The sequence below is a fragment of the Kogia breviceps genome, chromosome 15 (genome assembly GCF_026419965.1).
Source record: "Kogia breviceps isolate mKogBre1 chromosome 15, mKogBre1 haplotype 1, whole genome shotgun sequence".
NCBI lineage: Eukaryota > Metazoa > Chordata > Mammalia > Artiodactyla > Physeteridae > Kogia > Kogia breviceps.
The window spans coordinates 83,378,007-83,391,859 of NC_081324.1; the positions used below are offsets into that span (position 1 = coordinate 83,378,007).

Consider the following 13,853-nt stretch of genomic DNA (forward strand, 5'->3'; position numbering starts at 1 on the left):
ATGGGGACTCTACCTGCTCAGCAGGTGGGTGGCCAGCCAACAGCAGCCCCCGATCTCTTCTAGCGAAGCAGTGCTCAGCTGTATTGGGTGGGGGCCACAGGGAGAAGAGCCCCCCTACCAGAGGGATCCAAAGGAAGCCCTGCTCAACATGGTTTGTTATAAAACGTCATCACAGTCGCTGAAGGGCTCAGGGTTGGAGGGAATCTCTGGGCCACCTGGTCTACCCTCAGTTTGTGTTTCTTCCCAGCTGGTTGACTGTCCTGCATTCCCAGGCGAACATCAAAGTGAGTTTTTATTCCCTGAGCCTTCCCAGATGGCCCTTGCTGGATTCACGGCTTCCTGGTCTCCCCCACCGGCAGGCTAGAAGGCACCCAGGGGTATACCCTTCCCTCTCCTGCCTGTTCTCTGAGGGGGAACCTGGGGAACCTTCAGGGTACCACTCAGAACGGAGGCTCAGTTGCCCAGGAGCCAGGGCTCCTTGGGGTGTGGGGATTGAGCCTGTCTGGGGGTGGGGGGGGCAGCACCTGGATCTATGCCGCAGGGCTGCTTCCCCAGCAGAGAGCACGAGGCTGAGGGCAAGCTCACCTGGTTCGGGTATAGGGGTAGGCGTTCCAGGACTCCTCCACCACCCGCAGGGCCGCCTTGGGCAGGATGGAGCGGAACCAGCTGGGGATGTGCATGCCCACATGGTACACCTTGTGTGTGTACTGCCCGGAGCCGCCAGGGCCGTCCGTGTACGGCCGGTTCTCCAGGATCTCCACGCCACTGCCTTCCCCGAAGGTCTCGTTACGGCTCTTCTTCTGTGGGGACAAAAGCACCAGCGATGTGTGGGTCCAGAGCACTCGGCAGAGGGGGAGGGGTTCAGCAGACTGGCCGAGGGTGCTGACGGGGGTGGGGTGGGGTTTTGGCCAACCAGGCTGGCTCCTCCTGTGTCACTTCAGGACACCACCCCCCCCGGCTCCACGTGCCCCAGCACTCATGCAGGAGACGGAAGGGGCCACGGTTCCCTCTCCGAGCCCAGCACTGCATGTGCAAACTCCTCCGTTCTGACTCCTAAGTGGGCCGGGACTGAAAGTGTTCCCAAGGTCGGGGAACAAGATGAGGATGCCTGCTTTCTCACCTCTAGCCAACATTGTACTGGAGCTTCTAGCCAGAGAAATTTGGCAAGAAAAACAAATAGTAAGAGGCACTCGAATAGGAAAGGAAGAAGTAAAACTATCTCAATTTGTTGATGACACACTCATATACAGGAAAGCCTAAAGAATCCCCCCCAAATCTGTTAGACCTAATACGTATATTCAACAGAGTTGCAGGATACAAAATCGACACACAAAAGCAAATAATGCAGAAGGGAAATAAAGAAGTCATTTCCATTTACAATAGCATCCAAAAGAATAAAATACCTGGGAATAAATTTAACCAAGGAGGTACAAGACTTGTACACAGAAAACTGTAAAACATTGCTGAAAGAAATGAAAGAAGATCTAAATAAATGGAAAGACATCTGTGTTCATGCACTGGAAGATTTAATATTGTTAAGATGTCAATACTCCCCAAAGCAGTCTGCAGGTCCGATGTAATCCCTCTCAAAATCCAATGGCAGTTTTGGTAGAAAGGGAAAAACTGATCCTAAAATTCATATGGAATTTCTAGGGCTCTCAAACAGCCGAAACAATTTTGAAAACAAAACAAAGTTGGAATGCTCACATTTTCCGGTATCAGAACTTGCTATAAAACTATAGTAGGGGGACTTCCCTGGCGGCACAGTGGTTAAGAATACGCCTGCCAATGCAGGGGACACGGGTTTGATCCCTGGTCCGGGAAGATCCCACATGCCACGGAGCAACTAAGCCCGTGCGCCGCAACTACTGAGCCCACATGCCACAACTACTGAAGCCCACGAGCTCTAGGGCCCGTGCACCACAGTGAAGAGTAGACCCCGCTCACCGCAACTAGAGAAAAGCCCGCATGCAGCAACGAAGACCCAACGCAGCCAAAAATAAATTGAAAAGAAAAAAACACAACTATAGTAAGGACTTCCCTAGTGGCGCAGTGGTTAAGAATCGGCCTGCCAATGCAGGGGACACGGGTTCAAGCCCTGGTCTGGGAAGATCCCACATGCCACGGAACAACTAAGCCCATGCGCCGCAACTACTGAGCCTGTGTGCCACAACTAATGAAGCCCGCACGCCTAGAGCCTATGCTCCACAACAACAGAAGCCACCGCAATGAGAAGCCCTTGTACCGCAACGAACAGTAGCCCCCACTCACCACAACTAGAGAAAGTCCGCGTGCAGCAACTAGGGACAAACGCAGCCAATAAAAAAAAAAAAATTCATTCACCTGTTGCGGGTGGTAGTAGCTCTTAAAAAAAAAAAAAACCTATAGTAATCCAAACAGTGTAGTACTGTCATAGGACAGATCTATGGAATGGAGATGAGAGTTTAGAAATAAACCCACAGATCTATACGCTATACATATTGATTTTCAACAAGGGTGCCAAAACCATTCAATGCAAGAGGGAAGAGTCTTTTCAACAAATGCTGCTGGGACAATTGGATACCCACGAGCAAAAGAATGAAGTTGCACTACTATCTCATACCACATATAAAGATTAACTCAAAATGGATCAAAGCCCTAATTGTAAGAACTAAAAGTATAGAACTCTTAGAAGAAAACATAGGGGCAAATCTTCATGACCTTGGATTTGACAATGGTTTCTCAAATATGATACCCAAAGCACAAGCAACCAAAGAAAAATTAGCTAAATTGGACTTCATCAAAATGAAAAAAAAAAAAATCTGTTGTGCATCAAGGGACACTATCAAGAGAGTGAAAGGACAGTCCACAGAATGGGAGAAAATTTTTTGTAAATAATATATCTGATAAATGAATTATATCCACACAATAAAACATGATTTGGCTGTAAAAGGGAATGAAGTACTGACACATGCTACTACAGAGATGAACCTTGAAAACATGCCGAGTGAAAGAAACCGGACACGAAAGGCCATACACTATATGATCCCATTTATATAAAATGTACAGAACAGGCAAATCCAGAGAGTCAGAAAGTAGATTATTGGTTGCCTGGGGGTTGGGGGGAAATGGAGAGCGACTTCTTTAAGGGATGACGAAAATGCTCTAGAACTGTGATGGTTTCACAGCTCTGTGAATGTGCTAAAAGCCACTAAACTGTACACTTTAAATGTGTGAATTGTGTGGTGTGGGACTTACAGCTCAATAAATCTGGTATAAAACAAAACAAAGAAACAAATAAAAACCAACCTTGCCTCTTGTACTCAACTAAGATTTCAGAGAGATCAAACTCGAGGAGTGAGAAGGGGCCCCGGAGGCACTGCCCAGGAGATGCGACGCCTGGGTCACCTCCAAGTGTCTTTCGCCACGAATGTCCTGCCCGGGGTCCAGAAGCTCAGGTTTCTGCTTCTGCACAAAACCTCGTGGTGGTCAAGGTGCTGGTGACTTTAAGCCCAGCATCTGTTGCCATGGTGACGTGACCGCAGGCCATCTTCGGTCAGCTTCCTGAACAGCAGGTGCGCATACACTCACGCATGCACGCACCTGAGTCCCCGCACACGTACACAGGCACTCCCCACGTCGCTGCCTCGCCCTCGGGGCACGAACCCTCTCTAGGGCACGAAGACGTGATGTATCTCCATGGCCAGAGACACTGAGTCCCCTTCAGAAAAACAGCAGACCCTGGTTGAGGTCACAGACGGAGTCAAAGCAGGGACATGACATTCCTCACTCTTTAAAGGAGCTCCTGGAATGTGGCCCAGATTCCATAATGAAAACAGCGACCATTTCCCGGATGCTTTCCAAGATCCCGCCTCTTACAGTAGCTTCGTTTATTAGCAGTTGTGCTGAGCGCTTGGCATGCGCTTTCTCATACAGTTACTGCGGTGAGCCCTTGAGAAGAGCGCAGGACTACTATCTCCCCCAAGGTACAGATGGGAAGGTGGAGGCTCAGAGAGGCCGAGCGACCATCCAAGGTCACAGCTACCAAACAGCAGAGCCAGGACCAACTCAGACCTGCTGGATTCCAGGGCCTGCTGGCCCGAAGCAGTGAGCGCCTCAAGGAAAACACCCCAGGACGAGGTAGGTACTGATAAGTAGTTATTGAGCAAGTACAGAGACTGTAGTCCTAGCCCTGTGGCCGACTTTCTCTCATCCTGGACAAGTTGCTTCTTGTGTCTGGTCTCAGTTTCTAAAACTATAAGTGGGGATGGGGCTACCTGTCTGCCCAAGCCCCAGTGTGGTGGGTTAAGGGCCTCCCCCCACAAATCCATGTCTATCTAGGATCTCAAACTGTGACCTTATCTGGAAATAGGGTCTTTGCAGATGTATTGATAATTAGTTAAGATGAGGTCATCTTAACTTAGATGGAGTAGACAACTTAGGGTGGGCCCTAAATCCAATGAGAAGAGATCATTATAAGAAGAGAAAACGGAGACACAGACACACACGGAGGGCAGGCAGCCATATGACAACACAGGCAGAGACTGGAGTGAAACAGCTTTAAGCCAAGCAACGCCAAGGACTGCCGGCCACCACCAGAAGCTGGGAGAGGCAAGGGAGGACTCCCCCCAGCCCCCGAGAGCCTTCGGGGGGAGCACGGCCCGCTAACACCTGGCTTTTGGACTTCGGTCCTCCAGAACTTTGAGAGAATAAATTTCTGTTGCTTTAAGCCATCCAGTTCGTGGTGCTTTGTTACGGCAGCCCCAGGGAATGAAACATCTGGGGTGCTGGGTGGCTCGGTGAGCAGAGGACGTGCAGGTCAGAGGGGTCAGGGCACACGGAGTCTCTGAGGGCTGAGGTGCGGCCTGCCAGGGATCCGAGGGCAGAGAAGGCCCAGGGAAGGCCAGAGAGGGAGCAGGGGCGGGGAGGGTGCCTCCCGCCTGGCCTCACTGGGGCTGCACAGACCCCAGGCCCCAGGGATGGGGGAGGGGAGAAGAGGAGGGGGGGAGGGGAGAAGAGGAGGAGGGGAGGGTCCTGCTCACATCAGAAGTCACTGCCCATCCCTGCCAACCCCTCCCGCAAGCAGCCGGTGCTGTGGTGCCTCCCAGAGACGGTGGGCGTGACCTACCCTACCCTCTGCCCGCACAGGCTGGGTGAAGGCCCCTCCCCCCTCCTCCCCTCCCCTCCCCCCTCCTCCCCTCCCCTCCCCCCCTCCCCTCCCCTCCTCTCCCCTCCCCTCCCCCCTCCCTGGGGCCTGGGGTCTGCAAGGGAGGAGCCTGAGCCGCCAGAGGCCTGGTGCCCAAAAAGCACCGGGTGAAGGAGGCGGGGGGTAAAGGATTCAGAGTCTAAGAAACCCCGGCCAATCAGGCAGCTCTCAGAGCTGTCCAGGGTCCTGGCTAAGCCGCTTCCATCCTTCCCCGTGTGCTGGGCGGCTCCTAGGATGGAAGGCTCTCTCCCAGCCAGACCAATTGTTCTTCTCTTCTCTCTTTCTTTCCTTCCTTCCTTCCTTTCTTTTTTTTTTAACCTTGAACAACATGCATATTGAATGCTGGTCAGGCAGGTATGAGGCGCTTTGATGCGTGAGCCCATCTTGTTCACAACCTCAGGGAGGAGGTGGCTTGTTCAGAAGGCCGGCCTCTTCCTAGCTGCCACCCCGGGTGGAAAGCAGGATCAGTGGGCAACGAACTAAGGTCTTGCTCTTCTTTCCAGAAAAACGAAGCTGCCTTCCTTGATGGACCATCCATCTCGTAAGGCCCAGCTCGGAATGCAGGCCCTCCTGGAGCACTGGGCTCGCAGCCTCCTAGCCCCACTACCCTGGCCTCTACGCAGGGGGCTGCATACACATCCGTCTCCCCGCAGGCGAGCCTGGAGTGCAGAAAGCACTTTTTTTTTTTTTTAACATCTTTATTGGAGTATAATTGCTTTACAACGGTGTGTCAGTTTCTGCCTTACAAAAGAGTGAATCAGTTACACACAGACACATGTCTCCATATCCCCTCCCTCTTGGGTCTCCCTCCCTCCCACCCTCCCTACCCCACCCCTCTAGGTGGTCACAAAGCACGGAGCTGATCTCCCTGTGCTATGCGGCTGCTTCCCACTAGCTATCTGTCCTACGTTTGGTCATGTATAGATGTCCATGCCACTCTCTCACTTTGTCACAGCCTACCCTTCCCCCTCCCCACATCTGCAAGTCCATTCTCTAGTAGGTCTGTGTCTCCATTCCCGTCTTAGAAAGCACCTCTTATTCGTCTCTGTAGCCCAGCCCTTCCCCAGGCCGGGCACAGAAAAGTCTGGTGAATTTAACTTAGTTTTTAAACAGCATTATTGAGGTAGGACTGACATACAATAAACCATCTATTTGTAAAGGTACAGCCGGTGAGCTGTGACGTACGTTCACACCCATGAAACTGTCACACAGTGGAGATAATGGGCTTGTCCATCACCCCCACGGTGGACGGAGCCCCCCCCGGAACCGTGGAGCCAGAGGCGGGTAAGACAAATGCCAAAGCGCGAGCAGAGGAGGCTGGCCTCGAGAGGCACATGTGTCAGTGGGGCTGTAGGAGGCATCACCTAGGAGGCTGGGGAGGTTTCACATTAACTGGAGGCATAGGATAGATGTTGAAGAAAGCACCTTAAAACAGTGGGTGCAGATGGCAGGTGTCTGAGGAGCCCTGAGGTGTTTGCATACTTGAAAAAGCTGGGGATAAACTGGAAGCTGAAAGTCAGCCTCGTGGGATCTTGACGCTCCCAGCCCCCTAGCAGAGCTGAGGGCCATCTGCTGTGGTCCAGGGTTAGGGTCCAGGGCTCCCCTGGCTCGGGGAGGAGTGAGGAAGCCACAGGGCAAACAGTGTCTTTGGCAGATCAGCCTGGTCCTTGAATAGGCTGAGAGATTTCCAGAGTGCCTGGCGCTGGGGGGCTGATGCCTGCCTCACCTCTCCCCACTCTCGAGGAATAATTCCTGGGTAAGTGGTTCAAGAGGGAATTGAGTGGCGCTTCCGAAGCAGCGTGGAGCAAACAGCCCCCCGGAGAGGCCGAGTTGGCCTTCTGCTCTCTTCCCAGCCAAGCTTCCCACGCTGAGGGCCGGCTCGGACTCGGGATGAAGGTGCAGGCCCTGCCGGGCTCTCCCTGCCCTGATGGCCCCGTGTCACGCTTGCACAGCCAGGGGCTGCACCGAGGCATCCGTGTGCCCAGAAAAGCCAGAGCCAGGCCGGGAGCAGGTTCCTAATCAGACCCCCAACTGGGAGGAAAGCTGCCAGGCCAGGCAAAGGGCTGGGGCACCAAGGACGAGCGAGAGGCTGGCAGAGAAGCTGGGATGGGGACCCCCCCGGGGCAGGACCACAGCCAGCACCCCAACGAGCAGGAGCTGTGCTCACATCTGGGCCACGAGGACCCGATCCTGGGTCTCCCTATCCTGGGTTCCCTGCTGGTCAGGCACTGAGTAGGGAGGCCAGCAACATCTGGGGTGGGGTGATCATCTCTGGTTTGTCACAGGCCCGGTCATCCTCAAAGTCATCTGTGACTCTGTAACTCAGCCCCTTAGCCTAAGGCCTGAGCAAAGTGCGTACCTGGAGCCGGGAGGCAGGCTGTGTGCTCTTGGACAAGTCACTTAACTTCTCTGGGCCTTGCACCTTCCTGTCTGCCAAATGGATTGTCATGGACTGAACGTTTGTGTCCCTCGTCCCCCAAATTCATATGTCGAAGCCCCAGCCTCCAAAGGGATGATGCTAGGAGGTCAGGCCTTTGGGAGGGGATTAGGTCATGAAGGTGGAGCCCTCGTAATAGAATTAGTGCCCTTATAAAGGAGGCCCCAGAGAGCTCCCTGGCTCCTTATGCCCTGTGAAGACACAGCAAGCAGGTGGCCGTCTGTAAGCCAGGAAGAGGGCCCTTACCAGACACCAAATCCATCAGTACCTTGATCTTGGACTTCCCAGCCTCTAGAACTGTGAGAAATAAACGTCTGCTGTTTAAGCCACCCAGTCTGGAGCATTTTGCTATACAGCCCAAGCTGACTAAACACAAGGATGATATCTGGGTCAGTAAGAGGATGGGTGTTATATACAGAGAGTATTAGTCTTGTCAGTGCTGTGAATACAGTGCCGGTGAGACAACCCAATGCCACAAACACCCACGGCGTGTTGCACGTGCCTGGCTTCGTGCTTGGAAGCCAGAGCTCCAGTGCAATTTCAGACACTGACCAGAAGCCTACTACTGGGCAGATACTGCTGCGGAGGCCACAGCGCCAGCCAACCCTCCACGCCGGTGCCGAGAGCTGCTGTGTGCACGGCCTCACCACCCACCTGTATCATGTACAGCTGGGCAATGCGGTACTCCTCCACGGTCATTGGCAGAGGAATCCGATATTCCTTTATAATCATCTTGGAGTCCAAGCCTTCCCGTCAATGGGGAACTGTGCGTTGGGACTTCTAGGCGAGGTTCCTTAAATAACCATGACAAAATTCACCAAGGACCCCTGAGAGAGAAAGAGAGGACAGGAGAGTCACTTTCTGCAACAGCGGATGGGTAAAGTAGCACAGGGAGGGCCTGGTCCAGACCCCAGGCTACAGTTCTGGTCTCAAGTCAGCCATGAGCCCACCACGTGACCTTGAGCAAGTTCCCTCACCTCCCCAGCCTCCATTTTTCCTGTCTGCTGAGCAACTGCGTAGAGGACATGTATAAACTCTGATCCGCCACGAGGAAATAAAGGATCGTTATCCTGCTAGGGAGGGCCAGGCGATGGGAGGGTATCGCATCCCCTAAGAGTCAAGAGCATTGCGTTCTTGGGCCTCCCTGGTGGCGCAGTGGTTGGGAGTCTTCCTGCCGATGCAGGGGACATGGGTTCGAGCCCTGGTCCGGGAAGATCCCACATGCCGCGGAGCAACTGGGCCCGTGAGCCACAACTACTGAGCCTGCGCGTCTGGAGCCTGTGCTCCGCAACAAGAGAGGCCACGGCAGTGAGAGGCCCGCGCACCCCGATGAAGAGGGGCCCCCGCTCGCCGCAACTGGAGAAAGCCCTCGCACAGAAACGAAGACCCAACGCAGCCATAAATAAATAAATAAATAAATAAAGTTATTTAAAAAAAAAAAAAAAAAAAGAGCATCGCATTCTTGTTTTACGCAAGGTTCTAACAGCCTGCGGCCCCGTGTTCTGGAGTAGCTGGAGGCTGGCACGGTGACGGCAGCAAGTGGTGACGGCCGGCAAGGAAGCAGGACAGACAAAACTTACGAAAAACAGACGTGAGAATTTTAAAAATCAGCAGTCTGGGACCATTCGGCGTCAGGGCAATCGGTTCTGCTCCTGTCACCGGGTGCAGATGGCAATGCTGCTTCCTGGCAGGAGACCCCGAGTTATCAGAAGAGGTGACCTTAAGCGTGGTTTCAGCTCAATCCACCACCAACTGCTTATTGATACCTACTCTCTTGCTGACATTGGGCTAGGTCTTGGAGGTAGAAGAGGAAAATAAGAGAAATGGGTGGATTGCACGGCATGTGAATTATATCTCAATAAAGCTACTTAAAAAATATAAGCGAGCAATGTATTCACAGTAACTTGTATTTAAGATGACAACATATTTGATGAAGCCTTGCACCTAAAGCAATCATAGTGAAAACAAAACAAAACAAAACTTCATGCTTGAAGGAGGCATACCTGCAGTGATCTGGAAAATGAAATCACCCATCATAATCTGTCCTCTAGGGGGTGGGGGCTTGGCTGTGGATACATTTGGTCACCCCCAGAGAGACTGGATGCTGCTCACTGGAAGCTGAGTGAAGGTTTCCAAGACAGGCCGTGGCAGAATCAGGATAGTGGTTTAGAAGGACCGCGCCGGGGACAGCAGTCCGTGAGGACTCACAGGGACTGGAGGCAGGATGCCGGCTAAGCGATAAAAGCCAGGGCCGACCAGGCGGGCAGCTTCCCCAGGGCACCGTGTGTACGAGGCCTGAGCATCACCCAGGCACTAACGCGTTACTGGATAACTGACGAGACTGGGAAAAGCATGTGTTCCAGAACTCTTGGGACCTTCAGTACGTAAGGTGGAAAGAAATTCTTTAATAAACCACCTAAGGGGAGAGATGGAGGCTGCGGAGGGCCCCCACGTTATTAGTGACCCCCATGTTGTTTCCTTCTTTACAGCAGGCAGGACTATTAGCCCCCCAAAACACCCAGCACCAAACTCAACTTCTCACTTATCCAACTGCTTGAAATACAGTCTAGATAAACATCTTTTTAGCCAATTGGATTTCAGCGACTTTACATGCCCCAGAAACTGCACCCAACGTCTGCTAGGCATAGATGAGACAAACCTGAGTGCATAAAAGACCCCAAAGGGGGAGTTTTGTGACCCAGAGGCTCTCCATTGTGACTCTGAGCGATGTCACCTAGACACATGAGCCCCCTGTCTAACTCCCCCTCTCCCTTTCTGGGTGGTGGTCCTACATCACTGTATCTGGAATGCCTCTTGCTGGGAGAAATTTTCCACCCTAGCAAACCTGTCCCAGAGCCATCCAGGAAAGCTCCTTACTGCCCCTCCTGGTCCTCTCTCTTCCCTGATCAACCCTAGACCGCTGAGCTTACCACAGAGGGGAGGACTCAACTCTCCAGAGGCCGTGCCCACGTGCAAACATCACCTCTAACCTTCCTTGAAGGTGTGGGTCCAGCCAACAGCTGAGAGGGCACGCGGGCTCGGGGCCCAAGCTGAAATTGTCCAGGAGGACGAGAAAGCAGAGGCTGCAGGCTGCCTGGACTTGGCTCTGAGACCCACAGGTCCAAGCTCAAGTCTGGCGGGAAGCTGAGGCCGCAGGAGAGACGAGTGACGGTCCAGAGCCCCCAAGGCACCATCTCCTTCCACAAGAGGGGGCGGCACAAGACGCCGAGGCAATTTCCCGGCAGTCCAGTGGTTAGGGCTCTGCGTTTTCACTGCCAAGGGCATGGGTTCGATCCCTGGTGGGTAACCAGCAAGATCCCGCAAGCCTCGAGGCACAGCCCAAACAAGGAGACAAGACCCCGGGCTCGGCTGGGGCAGCACCCAGGCTGACACCCCCGAGAGGGGAGGACAGGCCCCCGATTTGGGAACCTCCTGACACAAACAAAGGAGAGAGAACCGTACGCTTGCGAGAGGCTGGATGAAATGCGGACTGGAGACAGCCTAGGTTCGATAAGGGCCGTGTTTCCAAAGCTTTTCCACATGGTTTGGTGGGCTCCTTCTGTGGCAAGGGATAATGCAATGACCCAGAGTGAGCTTGGGTAAGTCCACGTCGTCATCTAAATTGCTAACAAAGAGGTCAGATGCGATCTCTCTATGTTCTCGAGAAACTCTAAGCAACCTGCCCTTCTGGGCTCTTCACGGCTCCACAGTCTGTGCTCGCCCACACACGTCAGACCGAATGTCCACTGGTTTGCCTCTTCCAGCCCACCGGGCACCAGGGCAGGACGTGGGGCCAGACGATGCTTTTTTCTTAGAAGCCTCCACGTCCCCCGATCCTAACACGCGCATGGACCCTCAGAGCATGAACCAGCGCCCGGACACAGGCTTGCTTCTCGGTTTTGGGGGCCCTGTGAACACGTGTCTGGAACACACACAGGGAAACGTTGCTCTCCTCCCCAAGTCTCCGCTTTCTTCTCCCAAAGACAAGCTACCCAGTGAGCTGTAATCCCACAGGGGGCGTCCACATCTCCACGTGCAGCCTGAGGGCACAGAGACAGGGAGGGGACACGTACCCAGAGGCCCCTCAGCGGCTCCCGTGTCCTGGAGGAGCTGGGCTCGCAGGCGAAGCTTAGGGCCAACCAAGGGCAATAACCCCACGACGGCCCCCAGAAGACGACACGCCGCTTAGGCTGCATTTCCATCTCCTGCTGGGCTAGAGGAACACAGCTGTGCCTCCAGGGGTCAAAGAGTGACAGAGGTAGGTATGTAGTGGAGGGAAAGAACAAAATAAATGGTCCTGTCTAGTTCTGGTTAAGTGCGTGGTGACTAATGATAGGAGAGGACTCAGAACTCTAAGAGTGACACACAAAATGTGACCCAGCAGTCACAGTGGAGCTCCCCCCACCCCCCCGGGATCTGAGGTCGCAACCGGACAACGCGTTTCCCAGCCGTGTGATCCGTGCCCGCCGAGCCTCGGTGTCTCCAGACGTCAAATGGGGACAATTGCCACCCGCCGTCCAGAGTCACCGCCAGTGTCCCCGAGATGAGTGCGGGTGAAGTGCTCACCTGCCAGGGGGTGTTCGTCTCTGAGTCCACAGGGACTTGGAAAAGGCTTCACAGAACGTGGAGCTTGCAAACGACGTGAGCTGGGTTTCCCAGGATCAGTGAGATTCTGTTCAGCAGAGCAGGTGCGCGAGGACGCTCCGGGAGAAGGAACAGCACGAACAAAGGCCCCGGGGCGGGAACGCGCCGCCCCATCGGAGACCCGCCCCCCCCCCCCCCCACTGGTGCACCCGCAGCGCCGCCACGCCACGTCCCTGGAGGATGGGGCCGGGGCAGCGGGGGCACGGAGGCCACCGGCAGCCGCTCTCCACGGGCCAGGCTGTGCTCAAGGCTGAGATGAAGCTGCTCCCTGCGGCCGGGCATGACAGCCACTCCCACGCGCCCAAGGAGCTCAGGGGCGGGTGGGGCGGGCGCAGGGTGACAAAAGCCCATCACTCGCTACAAGAAGCCTCCCTCCCAGGGGAGGAAAGACACACTCGCCAGACAGGGTGTAACCACAAAGCGTAAGTTTCCCAACAAGCACTTCCACACAGAAGCCAAGCCGTCTTTCCGAGAAGCCCTGGGGAAGGTCTGCGGTCACCCGCGCCCACCAGGGCTGCTCTCTGGGAAGCCGTCAGCGCTCTGGGTCACCGTGACCCCCTTGGGTCGCTCCCAGCAAGAGGCACAGTGCTCGGGAGAGGGACACGGGCCCCTCTGGGGGCTGTCTTTCAGGGAGGTCACTCTGAAGGGGCCAACAGTCTCTCGCCTCATCAGATAGCAGCGTTTTATTTACTTAAGAAAGCCAGAGCTGTTTCTTTCGACACCTGCGCTAGTTGGCGCAGGTGACCATCCTGACTCCCTGTGGAAGCCAGAGGGACAGGAGCGCTTCCATTCTCGAAACAGAGAGCGGCTCAAGACAGAGAAGAGTCACCGCGGCCGGGAGACGAGGAAATGGCTGCATCCCCGAACCACAGCCCAGGCAGGACACCAGCCAGACACCACAAGGTCTGAGCTGGGAGGAAGGAACATGCTGACGGCGCACAGGTGCCACCTCAGACCTCTGAACAAACATCACCTCCTGAAAGACATGGAACGATGGAGTCTAGGGCTGTGGATGCCCCCCGGGGAGGAGAGCCACCACCCTGGCTTCTGTTTCCTACTTCTCATGGAAGTACTACACACAGCCAGGAACGTGCACGTATCATAAGTACAGATATTTTCACAAACTGAACCCACCCATACAGTCAGCACCCAGATCAAGAAACAGAAAACTAAGAAGCCAAGGCACCCTCCCCCAGGCACACCTCCCCAACCATGGATCACCATCTGCCTTTTGCCTGTTTTGTATTCTGTACTAGGTTGGAGCCTACGAACTGCCAACATCCAACCGTCCTTGACTCACCGCAACGGCAGTTTCATATGGAATCATGCTTAAGTGCACTTTTGATTCTGGCTGCTTTTGATCAACACGATGTTCCTGGGGTTAATCCAATTCGTTGCCTGTAGCTGTAGAGGGCTCACTCCCACTGCTGTCTAATATTTCACTGGGTGAATATGCTATAATTGAGTTAACCATTCCATTGTTGATGGGCATTTCGGTAATTTCCAATTTGGGGCTGATGGGAATAGGGCTGCTGTGAACAACCGAGTACACGTAGAGATGCAATTTTACATTATGGAATGGAAGGG

General features: G+C 54.2%; 1 protein-coding gene across 4 annotated transcripts in view; it reads right to left on the reverse strand.

Annotated features, from left to right (window-relative positions):
- PITPNM2 (phosphatidylinositol transfer protein membrane associated 2) overlaps positions 1-13,853 on the reverse strand; it is a 145,473-nt gene that overhangs the window by 26,325 nt on the left and 105,295 nt on the right. For all 4 annotated transcript variants that reach the window (XM_067015426.1, XM_067015430.1, XM_067015427.1 and 1 more), the window contains exons 2-3: positions 8,277-8,449; positions 586-800 (exon numbers count right to left, since the gene is read on the reverse strand). In XM_067015426.1, the coding sequence (XP_066871527.1) occupies positions 586-800; positions 8,277-8,354 (293 nt within the window). In that variant the 5' untranslated portion in view covers positions 8,355-8,449. The remainder of the gene's footprint in view (positions 1-585; positions 801-8,276; positions 8,450-13,853) is intronic.